General features: G+C 40.0%; 2 protein-coding genes across 7 annotated transcripts in view; one reads left to right on the top strand and one right to left on the bottom strand.

Annotated features, from left to right (window-relative positions):
- Positions 1–137: 137 nt before the first annotated feature.
- virma (vir like m6A methyltransferase associated) lies at positions 138–15,509 on the bottom strand. 3 transcript variants are annotated; one of them, XM_079625643.1, is made up of 24 exons: positions 15,395–15,479; positions 12,872–12,984; positions 11,727–11,813; positions 11,533–11,581; positions 11,088–11,250; positions 10,876–11,004; positions 10,524–10,751; positions 9,120–10,314; positions 6,900–7,424; positions 6,502–6,656; positions 6,251–6,333; positions 5,918–6,011; positions 5,339–5,569; positions 5,025–5,263; positions 4,553–4,788; positions 3,954–4,433; positions 3,408–3,540; positions 3,197–3,313; positions 2,937–3,097; positions 2,435–2,531; positions 2,067–2,233; positions 1,631–1,977; positions 1,386–1,529; positions 138–388 (listed from the first exon to the last, which is right to left on the bottom strand). In XM_079625643.1, the coding sequence occupies exons 1-24, from the start codon at positions 15,455–15,457 to the stop codon at positions 201–203; spliced, it is 5,424 nt and encodes a 1,807-aa protein (XP_079481769.1). In that variant the 5' UTR covers positions 15,458–15,479; the 3' UTR covers positions 138–200. The 3 variants fall into 3 exon arrangements, with proteins under 3 accessions (XP_079481769.1, XP_079481767.1, XP_079481768.1); XM_079625641.1 differs by having other exon boundaries at positions 5,025–5,569; positions 15,395–15,509; XM_079625642.1 differs by having other exon boundaries at positions 5,025–5,569; positions 10,876–11,001.
- A 1,615-nt stretch (positions 15,510–17,124) lies between these two features.
- Positions 17,125–20,007, top strand: part of esrp1 (epithelial splicing regulatory protein 1) — a 25,109-nt gene continuing 22,226 nt past the window's right edge. Inside the window, exons 1-6 of one of the 4 annotated variants that reach the window (XM_079626845.1) lie at positions 17,125–17,580; positions 18,089–18,217; positions 18,668–18,781; positions 18,892–19,006; positions 19,566–19,664; positions 19,760–19,814. In XM_079626845.1, the coding sequence (XP_079482971.1) occupies positions 17,449–17,580; positions 18,089–18,217; positions 18,668–18,781; positions 18,892–19,006; positions 19,566–19,664; positions 19,760–19,814 (644 nt within the window). In that variant the 5' untranslated portion in view covers positions 17,125–17,448. The remainder of the gene's footprint in view (positions 17,581–18,088; positions 18,218–18,667; positions 18,782–18,891; positions 19,007–19,565; positions 19,665–19,759; positions 19,815–20,007) is intronic. The other 3 variants (XM_079626847.1, XR_013799411.1, XM_079626846.1) reach the window with 3 other exon arrangements.

Raw genomic sequence — 20,007 nt, 5'->3', positions numbered from 1 at the left:
TGGATTCTTATATAAAAATACACTCAAACATATCCTCACAAGAATTTAATCATATTTAACAGTTTTAAAAATGAGAGAAACACAAAACATGACAATGATATACACAATATCAGTCGGTGGTTGCAACAGATACAGCAGATCCACATCCTGATTGGTCCTTTAGAGCCTGACGGCTGAGTCTGCTTTGCTCAAGGCAGAGTTTAGCGAGTGAATGAGCGGACGTGTCGGCCCCGTCCGCCTCCGCTACCCCCACTGCTGAACTTCCCTTGACCACGTCCACCGCCACTTACTCCACCTCCTCCCACACCAACTCCACCACCACTCAACCAGGACAGGCCTGCCCCTCTCCCTCTGTTGGCTCTGTCCCGAGGAGCCAAGCGGTATGCACCTGAAGAGTTAGGAGAGAGGGGTCAGTAACTGTTTGATATAGCAGTAGGGTGAGCTAAAGAGCCAATTAAAACTTTAATTATTAGAAAGAAGTCACCGCTGAGGGAAACATCCAGAAGGTGCCACTTAACTATCACCTAAGTTTAACCCTCTATGGTGTATCGGCAAATGAGACAAAGAAAATTGCATTTAAAATACAATAACATTCAACCAGAAAAAAATTATATTTTAGTATTATCATGACATCCCCTTCAGCCAATAAATGTGCAACATGCTTGACATTTTTTACAACAAGGAAATGGAGACATTGCACGTTAGGTCACATGCTGTCAAGGCTCCATTGTGAGCTCATTTTAGACTAGGGAAAAACAAAATAAAATTAAGTTAAAGTTTCAAAAACTTACTTATATTTTATATTATAATTTTTATAATGCATCACTTAAGTTTAAAATAGGGTTTGACCAATGTTTTTTTAATAGCCAGTGGCTTAAAATATATATAGAATTATTAATATACATATTTATATAATATATATCAGTATATATATATATATATATATATATATATATATACACACACACACAAATATATTATAATTATATTTTTTTGTTATACACATATTAGATATAAATGTATAACTTTTATATTGTTAATTATTAAATTGTACTTTATTAAATAAATAAGAATTACATTTAATTATAAATTATGATGAAGTAAAAATATTTCAAAACAGAAAATGTGCGTTATCTATTTATTATCTACACCTGTCGGTAGATTTTAGAAGTGACAGTGAAACTAGTAAATTTATTGTATCTGTCAATTTATTGAAACTGTCAATTCAGCAGATGCTCAAATAATCAAATACTAACCAATATTCCAGATCAATATATTGGTATTGTTCATTTAAAACCTTATTAGCTGTCAGTGTCATGTTTGATGGTTATTAAATGGCTATTTTATATTGTTTCCATATAATTTTAAAAGGATGAAGGCCTTACCTGTAGGTGGCTGTCTGGAGGGCAACGGTCGGGTGAAGTTGCTTTGTCCTCCACGTGGTTCACTGTAAGTCCCTCTGTGAGTGACAGCCGTCACCGGAGTGTTCCAAGTGGAGCCGCGACCACCTTCGCGGCGTTGATAGTTTCCTAAAACACAAATTATTTTAAATGATGTTTCACAGGTTTAATCAGCCACATATAAAAAGAGTACAGAGTATATATGTGCTGAATTAAACATATGCATGTACCAGCGAGCAGAACATTCTTTGGGGCTGGTGGAGTGAAGAAGCGGGTGTGACTCTGGAAGCCTCTCCCTCTGGTTCCTCCAGTGAACAAGCCTCTAGTCGGTGGCTTAGCTCCTCCTCCCTTTGGTGGTCGTTTGGGCAGGGACAGGCCAGTGGGCGGACCAACATCCTTGAACTCTGCGGCAAGGAAATCATCTACATGCATGGAAGGAGGGCGACTGGTGTTCTGCTTGCGCTGGCGGAAAATGTCATGTGGTCGACAGAGCTGGCCAAATGCACCACGACCCCGACCCCGAGGGGCTGCCATGATATGAGCTCGTTTTGCAGGCTCCACATAATCTGACTTCCCACTGCAAACAAAGAAAATGATTTGTAGCTTTATAGAGTTTATACATTCAAGGTAAAAGAGTGACTAATCTCAGACTAGAATGGTGTGTACCTGGATGTGATGAAGGTCTCATGTTTGTGCTTGCCCAGTCTGAAGCCTTTAGTTGGTTTGCTGTGTCCTGGGGAAGTGGGTTCACTGAGGAACGATCGTTCTAACTCTGCTTTCAGGTCTAAGTCTGGACAACACTGCTGGGCCAGAGCAACTAGGTCTACTTTCACCTGCGGCACATACATTTACAATGATCACAATAACCAATACAAATTATAAGTAATTTAAGCTTCACATTCACAAAAAATGTATCTGATTCTAAAACTTCCTCTTGTTTTACCTTAATCTGTTTATGTAGCTCTCCAATTGTTTAAATGCATATTTTAAGAACACAAATATATTTAATGTTCCATCAAACACGTGTTCCTCACCATGTCTACTTCTGTCTCCAACTCATCTGACTGGAATGGAGAGAACCACAGGGCCTTTAACTGCTCGTCCAGGACATCTGAGAGAACATACACTGTCCTGAAGGTAGAGAACAAGTGAGTGAGGAAAAAAAAAGAGAATGTAACATTGGAGACACATTTTCAGGATGCAATCATACAGAATTTTATCAAGTATTTGCATTACAAGGAATGTATAAATATACAAAATCAAATAATCAGTGGGTTGCTGTTTTCATTTTACAAGTTTTATTAATTTTGTTGTGTTTTTGTTATGTTCTTTTTTTTAAATGTCTATATACTTTTTATTAATTCTTATTTAAGTTTGAGTTATTTTAGTACATCAAGTTAAACTAAATTAAAATGAGAAATTCTGTCATGGAAAATAGCTGTAATAAAATAATAATTTTAAATATTCTATTTAATGTCATTTAATGGATTTATTTTTAGATAACCATAATAACCAACACACACACAATTACTCTACCTGTGATTGAACTGTGTCTGAAGGGGCTCGGGTGCAGGTAAAGTGGGTTCAGTTTCAGGTTCTACATTAGCTGGGGCATCTCCAGAACTTTCTATAATCTGTCGCAGTCCGGCCACATTCTCCAGCAGAGTTTCCAAAGACTCATCCTCCTTACAGAGCTTCTGCATACATGGGTGAATAAGACTAATATGAGCGTCTCCTTTCATATGCAGGCAATAGGGCACAGCTACATTTTGTATAACCTAAGCTGCCACGTGTACCATGATACGTTTCTCCAGGTCTGATAACGGATGCTCCCCTGAGTCCTCCTTCCACTGCAGCAGCTGCTTCATGTCGCTCACACTAAGCGTCAAAGATCGACTGTCTATGTCTTCATCCTATAGAGCAAAAATAATATGTATTAGCATACATAGATGCATACACACACAAATATACGTGAACTAATCAGCTAAACCAGCTGTTGTCACCTACCATAGCTTCACTGTTCAGAATCTGTCTCAAAAAGTCAAACAGGGCTGAAAGAAGCTCAGCAAACTCTTTACTAAAGGACGTGGTTTCCCTGCGGATCAGAGAGGAAACGGCCAAGCTGTGTTTCTTCAGAGAGCTGCAACACAACCACAAAATAACTAACCACAAATATCACACACAAAAACATTTAAAAATTGTATATTACTGCAAAGTCGTCTAGGGATGGTATGATAATTACTTTCATGTTATGGCTGATAACAGATAAATAGACAATATTAAAATCCTATATTATTGTGCCTTAAAAAAAAATCACTTAAAATGAAATTGTAATATAAAATTTTAATTAAAAAAATGTAGGCATCCCAACATGGATATTCATTATGAGATGTACTAAAGATTAGATCTAACTGTTTAAAACCAGAATTTTATGAGTAAAAGTAGAGGAAAATGACCATGCATTAATAAAAATACAATAATTTCCATTGAAAAAAAAAAACTAATAATCAGTGATAGATAAAAAATAACTAGACATCAAATGCACTGTGACACCTTTTGAGGTGATAGAGACCGTAGTCGTGCTCTGTGAGAAACATCATGGTTCGCAAACATGTGAGCTGAAGCGCGTAGGTGCTGTGTGAATTTCCCAACACTTCCAACATCCCATCACATATGCATGTCATCATGTCTCTGGTCGGCAGCGAGTTGGCCAGCTGCTCAGCCTCGGACACTGACGCTTCACCCGAGCCACTCACAACCAGTGACACGTCCTGGTCACAGAGTGACTGAAAAATGGAAGCTGTCAATTCAGCGTTCTGCTGTGCTGGCAGGCCGGCATCTGCAGGTAGGACAAGCATGGCCAGCAGGGAGGGAGGAAGCTCTGATAGTTTGTCCTCCACTTTCCCATCACTCCGCACCTCAATGCGCGCAGACCCACTCAGGAGAGCCAACATGGCCGTCTTGCAAGCCCGTTGAGATGCTAGCAAGTCGAGGAGAGCTAGTAACCTTAACAGGCGTGACCCAGCTGCCTCCCTAAAACCACAACACATAATCCATTTGAGTATAACACTAATACACACTAATCCATCCACAAATTAAAACAAATCCTCAAACTATGAACAAACTCCTTAATGTGATAAATGTGGTCTTACTGCAGCATTTCCTCCTGCAGCTGCTCCAGCAATGTCTTCATCACCAAAGTTGCAGTGGGTGCAGCAAGATCGCAGAGTTGTACACATACACGGCGGAGCAAGGAGAGGAGAGGCGGACAGCTGCTGACACAAACGCACCTGAGCACTTCCTGTAATACTCGAGCCTGGGCGTGTAAATGCACACTCCACAACTTTCGTGTGTTCATTGCCACCCCAATGTCTTGCAATGATAGAGCCTGAGAAAGGAAGAGGGAGATGGCAAGAGATGAAATTAATGAAACTATTTTCTATAGATACTTTTAATTAATAAACAAGATAGTTACAGAAGCATATATTTCCTGCTTTTTCCCCCTCTTTTTTTTGTTAAGACACTAGCCAGCTAACTAGGGTTTGGAACAGAGCTCCTGTAAGAGGGACAATCAGCAGCAAGCCGTGACAGGTGTTTGTAGCCGTATATATGTGTGTTCAGTACCTGTGTGGTCTGCATGGGCAGAGGCAGAGGAAGCAGTTCTGACAGCAGACTGAGGCTGCTGTAGATGTTCTCTGGAGCAGCCAGTATAGAGTTCAACACTTCCTTCAACATCAGAGACCAGCTGTTTCCAGCCACGGTTTCCTCTGAACCCGTCTCCTGTTCACTAACCGCATGTGTGAAAGTTAACATTATCTCGGTCACGTCTCCCTGGATACGCAGCTCCTCCGCATCTAGGCGACCTGTAGTCGGGGTGGAGCAGAGGATCTTGTGAAGGGCGACACAGACGGAGGGCACACGCACGTCACGGAACTCACAGGTTCCCCCGCAGAGCAGCTCTGTCAGCATTGTTCGGATGAGTCTCAGCGAGCAGGAGGCCACTGACAGCATCATGAGTCGCTGTCCTATTGGACCCATTGGCCCATGTAGTCGCCATGGAAGCAGCAGCAGTGATGTAAGCATCTGCAGGACTTTAATAAAAGTGTCCATGCCCTCTGCACTGAAGAGGGCTATGATGGCCTGGTTCCACTTCAAGTCTTTTTGCTGACCTGCAAACACACAATGAGTCATGTCAGGACACATATGTTAATATTTTGTATTGGTATTTACTAGTGTTGTCACAATATCATTTTAGTAGTCAATACCAGTACCATCTAAACAATTCTCTATAACAATTTAGATAATGCAGCAAAACAAATATGAAAATTAAAAATTAAATACATCCCTTAAAATTTAAAGTGGAAGGTCTGTTCAGTGCTTTTATAGTGCACTTGTAAGCAATGTTATGTGCAATTACACAGCAAAGCCTAACGCACAAATCTGATTTGTTTATGTCATGTTTCCTCTGTTTAGTATCTAGCTAAGACAAGCAAAGTTAAGATTAAGACATACAGTACCTGGCACAGTAGCTGGAGGGCAAGCAATGTGGCACAACACTCTGAGAGCACTTACAAGACCCACTCCATCTGCTGTCATCAAGTTCTCCAGATTCTGGCAACGGTAAAAGCAAAACCTAGTTACTACACCATATTAATAATACATGATATCTTTATTATGGTATAACCCAATCATATAAAAATAGCATTTGTGTGTATGAGTAAAGGAATTACAGTTTTCTAATGCCTTGATCAATGCCTAACATAAGATGGGTATACATATTCTACCTCATTCTCTATCATATTAAACACCCTAAAATGCCATAAAAGTTTTTATGTGGTTGATAACCTCACCTGCTTTATGTACTCAATAAGTGTAGGGATGCCACTGATATCAAAATGTAATTTTTCAAGTGGCTCCAACCACTTAGACAGCTCTGAAAAACATATTTAATCATAGAAGTCAGATGTGAAAGCACTTACCGGTACATTTGCTAAATTTATATGGCTTTTAAGGCCTTGGAAGAAAAAAACATTCTTCTTAGTAAAGCATGGAACTGGTGGTTTGGCTGACATTGAAGGCTGCAAAAGAGAAACAGACTAACCTTGAAGCTTGGCATTGTTTTCATCAGCTTTGCAAACATTAAGAAGTGGAGAGGCATACTGCTCCATCATACGGAGATCACTTGACGTCTGAATCACCAGCAGTACAAGCATACAGGCATAGTTATATGTTACAGACTTCCTTGCTTTACCTTCCCTGAGACAGTGAGAGACAGCCAGCACATTAGAGAGAACAAGACGTTTAGGAGGAAATACTAATTTTAAATAAAAATGACTATGGAGTGCCTCAGGGCTCTGTATATGGCCCATTTGAGTGTTAACAACTTTTGTATATGGTGTCAAAAACATTTATCACATTCTTATTTGTCAAAATATAGATTGACAAAATATATGCTCTGATAAATCAGACATTATTTCAACCAATGTCCTATATTCTCACCCTTGGCCCTCTTTTGCATGGAACTCTACCAGGTTGACCAGACAGCTGAGGTTATTATCCAAGCTAAAAGCATGTGCAACAGCGTTTCGGCCTGTGCTGCTAAAGCCAATGAGATACAGGCTGTGAAGTGTTGCCAAAACATCTGGATTATCGCCATCTTCAAGCTCTGCCCCGTTTAGCTCAGCAACACCCTGTAGTGCGTGTAGAGTTTGCATAAGCCAGACCCAAAAACCATCATCAATCGACCCCTCTCCACCTGCAGGAGCATCTTCACCCTCAACCTCTGAAAGGGGCGTTAGCGGAACCAAGTGAGAGGGTGGGGTCAGGTGAGTAAGGGGTGTGAGGAGACGAAGCAGCAAATTGGTGGTTTCGTGCTGGCTAAGGAGGAACAGGAGACCCTGTTGGGACTGGGACAGGAAACGCATCAGCTCTCGGACTGCCTGCAGGACTCCGATGTGGGCACATGTAGCCGAATATGACAGAACAACTGCCAGGGATTCCAGAAGGTGACATGCATGCATATATCTGTAAAAAAATAAAACATAATAGTTATGTTCATAATAGTAAACATAATAGTAAAAACATAATTAAAGAGATGCTAATATAAATATATTTGAACTTAAATGTACACCATGTAACTTTTGGCTCTCTAGTGGAAAATAAACAAAACTGGAGCATCTTGTGGAACACCACTTTAGCCGGAGTTACTCTCTGTTTATGTATATGACGAGTTACACCTGTACTGGTAGGGCTGTCGTGGTAAAGGAATTTCCTTTGCTGTGATTCTGAGCGGCTCAATATCACGATTTAATAAAATAATATTTAAAAAAAATTTTTTTGCTATATAAATAAGTGTTCCAATGGGATCAGCAGGCACAAAGTCAAAAATTAAACAAGCTTTAATAATCCAAATGCTCTGAATGAATACGCAGGAGAATAACGCAAACCACACAACGCATAACTGACAACTGACCAAGAACATACACGGCTTTATAAACAGGGGTAGAACAAAGGAAAGTAAACTAGACATAGGTGAAACTAATACGCAACTATAAAAACAAACAAGGACAAACCAATGAAACCGACAGTAGACAGAGAAGGAAAATGGGTACTAAAGGAAGCAGAGGTTAGGCTATTGTTATGTAAGGGATAATGTATAGCAAGGCGGTTGTTATAGCGAATACAACCCCGACAGGCTGACCTTCGCGGAGGGGTCTTGAATCAGCCTGAAGGGGTTGTTTTTGCTATAACAACCGCCTCGCTACACATTATCCTGCTTATTACATGGGTACCTACCAAATAAATCAATAATTTGACACAAAATATTGATTTAAAAAGGAGTTTATTGGTTTAAAAACGATTGTATTGCTTCCGTTAAAGAACACTATGTCCATGGCAATGCTCTGTTTTTCATGACAACGGTGTGTTATACTTAGCAGCGGTCTGTTATCAAGAAATAACAGACCGCATTCTACATTCGAATTTAACCAAGCCATGTAATAAATATATATATATATATAACAGTTAGTTCTGATTCTCGAATCTGACTGGACAAGGCTTTCTAAAACTACTGATATTTCACCAGAATCAGAACTTGTCTCTGCGCGTTCTAGAGAGTCTGTTAGTCAGTACATTTGCGTTGTTACGGCACTAGCGCCAATGGACTGTCTTTGAGTGAGTTATTAAACTGTTCATTCAACAAATACTTTAAAAAAGCATTGATTTATTCATTAATGAAACAAGGTTTTGAAATTATTTCAACTGGGATAGTTTGGGATAGTTCAACCAAAATGTTTAATTCTGTCATCATTTACTCACCCTCAAGTTGAATTTTCACTTTTGGGTATACTATCCCTTTAACTTATTTAACATTCAATATACACAAATGAAGTGTAACACATGGGCAAAGCCTTATGGGTAAAAACAAAACAAAAAAACAACGTGAACATCACTGTTTCTTGCGTTTCTCTGCGGTTGGCTTGTCAGTATCTCGGTATTACAATATTGCAATTATTGCGACAGCCCTGATCTAAAATGGTCTGAATATAAACACTTATAGGCATACCGTAGTGATTCAGGATAAGACAAAAACACGGTTTGGAAAATGGATTCATGATGTACTCGTTCGTTATACATTGAAAATAGTTACATAGCGTAGCTTTAATAATAATTATCACAAAAAAACTAGATGTATCAGTTTTGTAGCCACATTATACTGACCTATACAGTGTTGGATAGGGATCATCTCGCTCTGGCGGCCCAGTAATCCGGGCATTGGTGGGAAAAGCTTTCCCAGGAGGCTGTACCATACAGTGCGGTGCTGTCTCCAGCAGGTGGAGCAGTTCCTCCAGGAGACCTTGCAGCTTCTCCAGGTCACCTTCTGACAAAGAGGCAGATTCCAGCAAGGTATCGATGTCCATTGGGCTTTCCCGCTCTACCTCTTGAGTTTCCCCCTCTCTCTCCTCTCCTTCCCTCTCAGTGCCTGCTCGGTCTCTCTCTCCAGCTTCTCTCTCGCTCTCCTCTCGCTCACCCACCTCCCCCGTGGCATGCCGTTCAGCCCAAATGCTGGCTGTCCTCTGCAGGTCAGTCAAAACCTCATAAAAATGTCCCTTATGTAAAATAGCTGCACCTGCCGTTGCGACACGTACGGTCTGGTCCAACAAAAACAGATCCAGCAGACGCTGGTACCCACTTGTTCCATCATTGTCATGGTGATGGTCTCTGAGCAGGGCCTCAATGGCCTTTGGCTCACTGATGATACTGTCGAGAGAGCGCAGCAAGTAGAGTTTCAGAGAGGATGAAACGTGCTCTGCAAAAAGCAACCCCAGGAGGCTGCCAACAATCCCTTTCTCCAGCAGATCCTTCACAACCAGGGCACCACAGTCGGCCAGGGCAGAGGCCAGTTTGGTTCCTGCTTTGAGCTGGCGCAGGTTCAGAGCTATAGGCTGTGCCAGGGCAGAGTCCAAATTAAGAGCTTCACAGCTCCAGTCGACCAATCGCTTCAACTTTTCGCTCAGCACATTAGGGTCCTTTAGAGAGAGGAAACTCAACCCTTTTACTAGAAAAGCAGGGATTTCCTCTAATGCAGTTACCCAGCCTGCCCCTCGCTCTGCCCCCTGCCCCTCCCCCCAGGCCTCTAAAAGCTCTGAGAGTTTAGCTGCAGACTCCGCCCACGAGGAGCTCGAGTCCTGGACATCTATCGTTTTAAGGCGTTTTAGCTCCGCCTCATATCGCGTGATATGCGGAGGGTTGAAGTGCTGGAGGGGTCGGAGATCACGCTCATACGGATCGTACTGAACAGTCGGTAGTGAGGCGAGGTCCTCAGGTGTGTAGTCTAGGTCAAAGGCAGGCAGCTTGAAAGCCCCACTCTCCAAATCCTCCTCATCACTGGATATCTGCTCATATCCATCATCACCTGTTGACAAAAAAAAAAAAAAAAAAAACGTCACACACCAGTTGCCTTTCCAAAGCACAAATGGACAACCTGTTACAGTCACTGGCTGAGCAAATCTAGCAAATAAAAATTAATTAGAGAGCATTTTTTGTCCCCACATGTAAAATATCTGGGTCATTTTCCCCCCGAACACCTGGTTTATTCACTCCCACTGCAGTGCAACTAGTCACCTTCTGCATCTTCATCCGTCACCTCATCACCCACTTCATCTTCCTCCTCTTCCTCCACCTCGCTTCCCTCAGACTGCACATCTTCATCCACCTCATCATCAGCCGGTCCCTCTTCGTCATCATGCTCTGCGTCCGAGTAGGTCTCCTCAGCAGGAAGAGACGCTCGCTCAGGTGAGACAGGCTCCAGGTAATCATCACCATGTTCTGTGTTCTCCACCTTCACTGGACCTAAAGCACAGACAACACAGCAAAGTTCAGTGCTCAGCACTACTTTTTTTTTCAGTTTAAGGTCAGAATATAACAAGAATCCAATAATAAAAAGTCCACATTCAACTTTTCCACATGGACATACATTGACCAGGTGCAGGTAGCGCCTCCTCATCATCGTCGTCTGGAGGAGGTGGTCCCGGTGGGGTCCGTGGCCCTCTGGGTTGTGGTCTGGGTGGGCTGCCGTTAAACTGCTCTTCATTCTCCCACTCTGCTAGAAATTCACAAACACTCATGTTTAATTTTTCACATGAAGCAATGACATTACATATTTGTGTATAAAATGTTTGTGCTGACCAATCTTAATGTTCCTCTTGGATCCCAGCTGCTGCTGAGGCGGAGGGGGTGGAGGAGGTGGTGGAGAGTCCCGCTCGTGGCTGTGAGGACGCTCTGCCGTCCCATAGACTGCCACCGTAAGGCATGTGTACCACCCACGCAGGACCAACCCATCTGTGTTTATCTGTAATAACACAGACAAAATGAAAATTTTGGCACGGTATGAGAATCTAGAGGGGTGGAGCAAAAAGACTCGCTCAGTTCAAAACACAAATTAAGGCTGATTTGCATACAAGCCATGTGAGAGCAGGAGCTGAGAGCTTTAGTTATTACAGAGGCATGTGCAAGTATTTATTGAGCAGAGGAAAGCTGCTGTCAGCAGTTTTGGAGAAACCACAAACATATTGGTCCATGCATGTTTTTACATGGAAATACGATGCTGGGCTGTAATGAGGGGGTCTCTTACCTTTCCATTAGGCCTGAAGATGATCGATTTGTTCTCATCATACTCGAGGCTAGTGTGAAACAAACACTGACATCAATGATTTGAACAATCAAAGAGTACATGCATCTATTCAGCTATAGATTTGTGAGATGGAATACTGTATTTCTCACTGAGCTTGTCCTAGACAGGTGTGTATGTGTGAGTTTATTTAGTACCTGCCCAGCCTGTCAAACACTGGAGCGTTGGGTTTGGACACATTGTTGAAGAACAGGTCCAACTGGAATGCGTGAGGGGCTGTTTCCCTGAAGATACACAGGAAGGGGGCATTGTAACCGTCAAACACCAAACCTGAAACCCCTATTTGCCATCAGCAGCCACCTTCTGTCTAATCAAACTTCCTGTAAATCAGTTAGCCTGCAGGAATCATTTTAGAAACCCCTCTTTTTCAGTACAGATTTATTGTTACATATTTAACATGATCATTTAAAAAGAATAGAATAAGAAATAATTTGTTTGTCCTATCAAAACAAACTTTTCTTTTCTCTCATTGTTCTCTTAACAGGTTGAAATCTGGGATGAGATCATGGGAAAAGCTGAGAGTGGTCGGAGAATAGGGGGTGTGGTGGATTTGTTTTTAAAGAAAGAACAATAGCGACCACAGAAACCTTTTCCAATTTCCTCAACTGTCCTCCAGCCATTTCACTTCTGAGGATACCACAGTATTACTCATGTCCTATTGTGCACTACAGAAGCACTGGGACAGTTTGTACACACTGTAAACATGGCAGAAGCACTGTTAACTGTCATAATATATGTAGAGAAAATTAGGGATTTTAAAAATGGCATATTTACAATATTGTCTAATCGGTGGATTGTCTGAATGTGAGTTTTTTTTTCAGCAAGAAATTTACATTAATAACATTTAAAATGTTACAAAAAGATTTAAGATACAAAAGAGGACTTAAAGTTACATTGATGTCCATATTGATGTCATTCATTGGTTCTTTAAAGGGATTAAGACATCACATAACTTCTCTGGGATTTATTGCTTTTAGAATGTCAGTATGAAAAAAATGCTATCTCTTGAAATTCATCATATTGTGTTAGAAAATATGAACAGCTAGCTAGGAATAAAAAGTTGCCCTTATTAACCAACTAGTTGGTGGTTGGACGACCAGTCAACCATCCTAAACCTTCCTAAATGTAAGAACACTTACATGCTGTGTGGGTGGCATATATGGTAAAAATAAATAGTGAACAGAGAGATTCAATAGTAGTAACTTGATTCTTTATAGACATGAATGTTCGCTGTCGTTGTAGATAAGACACTCTTTGAGTGTGTGTGAGTTTGTTTTCTCACCCAAAAGCTCTGCTGTCAGGCAGGTTGCTGTGTGCTTTGATGCCAGGGGGAATGACTCTCACTTCTGTGATCAAGACACCGTAAGGAAACCGCACAACATCCACATTTGTCAACTTGTAAGAGAACAGACACAGAAAAATGTTAAGAAGCTTATCAAGACAAGGATAAATGTTATCACAGATAGACCGATGCAAAGGCTAGATCTCTCATAAACACACCCAGACTGAGCAGCCAAGCAGAAAAACAATCAGGCTTATTCAACTGTTAAAGTCTTGGAATTAGGATTCCTAGGGTTCAAGGTATTCAGAAATACAAAAGCATTCTCGGAAATCAAGTTCTTTTTGAAAATGGCAGAACGACATGACAGTTTGCTGAGGAAAGGGACTGTATAGGGCAACAGGCCTGTCCAACCTGTTTCTAAAGAGCTGTTGGAATACACCGGTGGGGTGGCAGATCACTGCAACAATACAAAAGCACTAACCAACCACAGGCATACATGTACACACACCCAAACCAGACCAAATTCCAGGACAAGAGACGTGTTTCCAGCATTTAGGCTACTAACAGGATAACACGTAAAACACTGGAGCGAGGAGAAATGTACGAAGCATGTAAAGAAACTTTAGATACAGTATTAAAATCCATCCATGCCATGTAATCAGCTAAGAAGAATTATAATTGATCTTTATATAGTTACCCAATTATATTATGCTGAAAGCATGAGGTCTGTTCTTCTCAGTAGGTGAGGAGGACATTATTTTAGAGAGGTGAATGTAACAAATGCATGTTTTGTCAACATTAAGTCACGTTTTCACTCTTGGGGTAAATTTCTGGATATGATGATCGAAAAAACAGAAGCGACTGATCATGAAAAACACAACAGAAATAACCAGGCTGACTAAGAAAAGACTCTACATTGAATAAGAGACTTTAAAGGAATACTGCACCTAAAAACTCCTCATGCCGTGCCAGTTGTGCATGTCTTATTTTCTTCATATAAAATAATCCATCTTAGATGGGTCAATATAATGGAAATGTACGGGACCTCCAAAGTTGACACTTTGAAAACCATGCTAAATGAGCCCAATGGTAATCCACAGGACCTCAGTTAATGAAACAATGTATTGTGAAGCAAAACGATAGGTGTGTCTAGGATAAATACCAATATTGAAAACTTTAACTATAAACCATTGCTTCCTGACAACCGTCATAGGAGCTCACGCTTGACATAAACATCAGAATGTTATGATGCATGAGAAGTGAAATTGTGAAAAAGTGAAAGTTTTTTGCACTTACATTGCACTTCCCAATGTGTTGATGTTTAATTCAACGTAAACTTGACTTATGGGGACTCAGATTTTTATTTTTATTTTTTATCTTTGCTTGTGTTCCACACAAGAAAAAGTCATGTACATTTGGGACAGCATGAGGGTGAGTAAATTATGAGAGGAGGATTATATAACAGTATATTATACACAGAATATATACAGACAGAATCACAAGATCCACAGAACAAAACGTTCAAACAACCATGTTCAAATATCAAAGTCGTATGAAACGGAAGTTGTTCTTTTCTTTCCTATTGTGATGTATATCCGGGTAAAACAGCTTCTCGAACAAGAAAAATTTAGGGCAGGACTTTATTTTGTCCATCGGGAATTGATTGGATGGTTGTGTTTCGCTATTGCTGTGATCTCATGTGAATGACAGCTTGTCCTGCCCTCATGCCAGTAAACACATCATCAGAGAAGAGATGTCTTGCAAGTGGGAGGGGACGTTATTTTTTATTAAAGTGCACATGAATTAAAAAAAAAATGTGATGCACACAGATAAAACATTGATAATAAACACTGCAATATTACATGAAAAAAATAAAGAATTAGCCTACCCATTTTGATTACATGGAAACTTGACTTTACAAAAAAGGCCGGGACTAAATAAACCCCGGCTAAGTTACCCCAGTAAAGTTCTACACATTACAGACAGTCTCCTTGTTTACATGCACATGCGGTGCTGTCACATAAACATGCCCGTGAGCACCAGAGGCGTTAATGAACAAGCAACGGCTTCTACGTTTAAAACAATATATGAACATGTTTTGTTAAATACATATAATCGTTGATTTATCACAGTATATGCTACATGTTGTGAAACTAACTTACACATATGTTGCCAACAACAACAATATAGCCACGAGTTTATTTGCTGCGTGGAACAACTTACACCTAATACAATACTGTCAGGTTTGCTCTGCATACAACATCTATACTCCAATAACGTTTTTTTTTTTTTTTAATTAAGAATAACATGTGTTACTATGAAAATGTGAGTTCTATCTTGAATGAATTGAATATGTATGAATTACTGTGCTAATTAGCAAGCTAACTGTTTACAGCGCACAACGCGTTATTACAATGGAAACTTTAAGAACGCTCTATTGAAATTAATGTCTGTTAGACTTTACAGTCTCTGCAACATACGGTTAAAAGACACGGGTAAAGATGGAAAACTCCGCAAGTTTACCTCTGCACTTTGATGCTTAAACGTGTCTAGAAAGAGCAGCTCCATTGCAGAATCCCCCGCCATCTTTCTTGGTCACATTAGGACTTCCGGTAAAGAAAATACTTCCGGAGTTGAAGCCACACGTCGGTTGTGTTGTTGCTATCACTAGATTTTAGTGAATGCGCTAAAACATTTCAGGAAAGCCATATATGAACAAAAATATTTTAGTAGTGGCTAGTATGCTAATAATTGCTCTGTATATATAAATCATCTAATTGTGCACACAAAAATAGCCTGAATGTAGAATAATACGTTTCAAAAATCAGATAAGCCATATACAACAACACTTGTATTGGCTACAATAAAAAAAATCATAAATTAATCTTTTCTTAATTAAATTCAGATATGTAACACTTTTCTACAGAACATTAGGGCTATTAAAAAGGAATTAATGGAATAATCAAGTGTTTCTCTCAAATAAATGAAAGAAGTGCTGTTGGAAAGGCAGATAATAAATTGGGGTCTTTTTAACTCATAAGGAATGGTGACCTTTTTTATGGATGCATCAGGCAAGTTAAACAAGAAGATAATGATAAATCACCTTTGGTGAACTTGTCATTTAAGTCTCTCTTCCCCCCCCCCCCCCCCCCAAACCCTCCATCCCTCCATAAATGTCTGAAGATTATGCTTTTGTTTGTTGTACTGAATATGCTTGAATTTTGAATTGTTTATTTCATAAGCATAAACCTGTTTAAGCAGACACAAAATGTAGAGGCCTATATGATTTATTATAGGCTACATTTTATTTGTGTAGGCCTATATTTTCATATGCATATGATTGTTCCCTAATTGAGTTTGTAAATTTATATTGTTCAATAAATAATAATAATTTTAAAAAAAATGTTACATCTCATAATAACACAAGGAAGCTTCTTTACAAATTATGCATCTTCATTCTCCTAAGGACCTGAAAGACCTTGATAACATTGATAACAAGAAAACACTGTCCTAAGGGGTAGGCTAATAAAAGCACTCAAACTTTGAATTAATGGTGAATTTTGAAATCCTTCAGTGATTTTCACACCTAACATTACACACAGTACTGCTGGAGGCGCAGGAGGTTGGCCAAGAGTTGTGCACATACTCTCTGTTTATGACATAAAGCACTGAGGTTTGTTAAACTATCAACTGAAGTGAGCAAATATATGATTATCGCAAAAGAAGTAGCCTAAGTGACATTTCACCAATAGGCCTACAGTTTTGCTTCTGTTGCATTTAATGACTAGAAGAAATATGACTTTCACTGTTGAACAAATGTGGCCCACTAATAAAGTTAGGGCAAAACCATATGTTGGTAAAGTTTTGTTGCATGGAGGGGGTTGTGTATGTTTTCTTTCTCTCATTACAAGAACTGCAATGCATGTGGTCATAATAAAGGAGGCCTATCAGACTGTGCTTTTATAAGATGACTCTGCCGAACAGACTTAGGCCCACATATAGAGGTGTTCCTTTTCAGACATATTTGAAGCATTTGGATGTGTTTTGTCAGGCAAATATTTAGTTAGTAGAAAATGTATTGTGCTTTGCTGTATTTTTACACATAGGGTAAACGTCCTGGTCGCGTTTGATGGCAGGTGAGCAGGTGTTAATAGTGGGTTATTTTATTAGTCAACGTGTAATAAACAGATCCTGAATTCCCTCACATCATGTAGCACGAGCGCTTTTTCTGCGTGCCCTGCCACGTCCTTGTTTCTCAGCAGCAGTAGGAGGGCTTTCTCCTGGGCAGGTATCTATTACCTGTGTCACGTGGGCGGTGGCCAGGTAGGGCGCACACAAAACCAGCGCGATCTAAGCAGCCATTGCGGAGCAGAGCCAGGGGTTTCGGACTGGTTTGCATCGATTCTCGCGTAAATAAAAGGTCGTGGTGCACATCAAGGCGAGTCCGAACCCGGCACTGATCTGTCCGTAGGTGTGGGGTCACTGGGCTCTTCTCTTCTCTGCCACCTGGAGTTGATCTCTAGGGTTTTACTTTTGCTATCGGGGTGGTGACAATAGTTTTGTTCTTCTTTTAAAAAATGACGGTTAATCCCGATTATCTGGTGCTTTTATTCACCACCACATCTGGTGCAAGTGGGGACCAATTGGGAACAGACGAGAAGGAAATTGTACAGGTGGTTTGGCAAGTTGTGGATTTGGCGACTAAAAAGGTAGGCTAATTTCATATTTCCCGTGATGGTGTGTGTGCGCGCGCGTGCGTCTATAGTTAGAGAATTAGAAATACTTTACATTTAGCCGATATGTCATATTTAATAAATTATGAAATCTAAGGCCAAATAAATGTATTTATTTATTTCCCCCCTTCATACCCACTATCTATTTGTGTATATGCGTGTGTGTGTGTATATGTGCCTTTATAGTAGCCTAGGCAACTATTGTGGTGGCGGTGAAAGATCGAGGGTTAAAATATTTTATTTTAATATGTCAGATTTTATTTATTTAAATTACGGATACAAAATATTTTATCTATCTATCTATCTATCTATCTATCTATCTATCTATCTATCTATCTATCTATCTATCTATCTATCTATCTATCTATCTATCTATCTATCTTATCTATCTATCTATCTATCTATACTTTTTACATCCGTCTATTTATTTGCCTATGGAAATGTATATGTTGGAAGTGAGCATTTCTCTCCTTTCTGCTTTTAGACTGGTCAGGTAAATGAACTGCTAGTCAAACCAGATCACGTTGAGCTTTCTGAGGAGTGTCAGGAGGTGAGTGGACTCACAGAGGATGCCTTGACAACTACTGATCCGCTTGAGGAGGCCATAGAACAGGTGAATATTCTCACATTCTCATAATAATCTGTCATGACAGGTTGGCATTTATCTTTAAAAGGGCCTGTTCAAATACTTAAGGATGTTTACATTTGAGAGTGGATCATTTCAAAGGACAGTTGAACTTTCTATTCGAACTCCCCTTGAGGGAGGGTCAGCCTATAGACCATTTAAAGTCCAATGAATGGTTGCATATTTATACATTACACACTAATAAACACATTATTTAACAGCTTGTGGATTCACTGTAAAAAATTCTAACCTCCCCAGCTCAAACTTGTCTAGTGAAAATTAAATTTGCAGAATTTCACTTGGGCCAATTGAAAAATTGAAATGTGACCAGATACTAGAAAATTTTGAGCTGGGGAGGTTAGATTTTTTTAACAGTGTTGATATGTATTTAATGCCACACAAAAGTGCCGTTTACTCAAAAGGTGTCTGTGTGTGCAGTTAAATCAGAAGTTATGTGCAGAAGTGGACGCAGGTGCAGGGAATTCCTTCTGCCTCTGTACGGATGGACAGCTGCATGTGCGTCAAGTCCTGCATCCTGAGGCTTCCAGCAAGGTATCAAACTCTAAATACTGCAAGTGTGTGGGTGATATTTGTAAAAAGTTTAGCCAATCATTTATGAGCGCAAATGTGTTTTCCTGACTGCTTTCTTTTGTGCTTTTCAGAATATTTTGTTGCCTGAGTGTTTCTTCTCGTTCTTTGACCTGCGGAAAGAATTCAAGAAAACATTCCCATCAGAAGGGGAACTGAAAGACTTGGATCTTCAGGTCATGGCTGAGTGTATCCTTAAGAACATGTTAAATTCTACCTTTTTGTGTAAGTCTTAAAGGGACGAGAGTAGATTAATATACGCAATAGGTCATAATTCTCTGACAGCTAGGTTAAGGAAGTTGCATTTGAGTGTTTATGTGAGAGAAAGGTAGGCAACAGGGTGTTGGCTGCAGGATCCCAAGGTTTTGAAATGCAAATAGACTCACAATAGTGTGGCTTCAATTGAGCCAGCAAGAGAAAGCCAAGAGTGTTTAGCCAACAAGCTTAACCTGCCACACCTACACTGTAATGTATTAATACACACACACACACACACACACACACACACACACACACACACACACACACACACACAATGCAATAGCACAGCCTTCTGCCATAAGAAAGGTTAATCGAGAGTCATTCTCTCCCTCTGTTTCTTTATGGAAGACTGCAGTGTTTCAACGGTCCTTTTGCCATTATAACCCCTGCTCTAGTTGTTCCTTGCATCTTTACTGTGTCATTAACTGGCAATTAAGGTGTAACGCTAAACACAGACGCTGTATTCCTTGACTGCGGTTGCGATCAGACTTGAATGTGGTTGTAGATTCTTCTCTTCATGCTTTCACTGCTTACAAAGTTCAACAGATGTCAGATATTGTTTTAGCACTAATCTCGGATTCTGTCTGTAAGTCCTTTTAACTTATATATTATTGTCTGCACACATAGAGTTAATATTCATAAGTGTTTCTGTTATTAACCTGCTTTTATTCTTCTTCATAGGCCACAAATTCTCCTTACCTGAAAAAGTGAATGACAAGTTTGAGACTGGCACTTGGTAAGAACCGTTTCATTTACACTTTAGATAGGGTCCAGTTCTCACTAGGGCTGGGATAAACGATTATTTTTTAAACGATTAATCTAGCGATTATTTTTCCCGATGCATCGATTAATCTAACGATTATTTTCCCCAGTCCGATTCGATTTCGATTATCTGCCCATTAATTGACTATAATAGCAATTTATACATG

This window comes from Phoxinus phoxinus (assembly GCF_949152265.1).
Source record: "Phoxinus phoxinus genome assembly, chromosome: 10".
NCBI lineage: Eukaryota > Metazoa > Chordata > Actinopteri > Cypriniformes > Leuciscidae > Phoxinus > Phoxinus phoxinus.
Note: the sequence above shows the minus strand (reverse complement) of the source record. Positions and strands in the feature narration are given on the sequence as shown.

What these genes read in the sequence shown, in the direction of transcription:
- virma (XM_079625641.1), bottom strand. Translation starts at nt 15,457, where the DNA reads ATGGCGGGGGATTCTGCAATGGAGCTGCTCTTTCTAGACACGTTTAAG. An exon ending in CCTGACAGCAGAGCTTTTGG is followed by an intron (nt 11,814 to 12,871) that starts GTGAGAAAACAA and finishes GTGTATCTTCAG; the next exon opens with GGAAACAGCCCCTCACGCAT. An exon ending in GGTCTCTATCACCTCAAAAG is followed by an intron (nt 3,541 to 3,953) that starts GTGTCACAGTGC and finishes GTTGTGTTGCAG; the next exon opens with CTCTCTGAAGAAACACAGCT.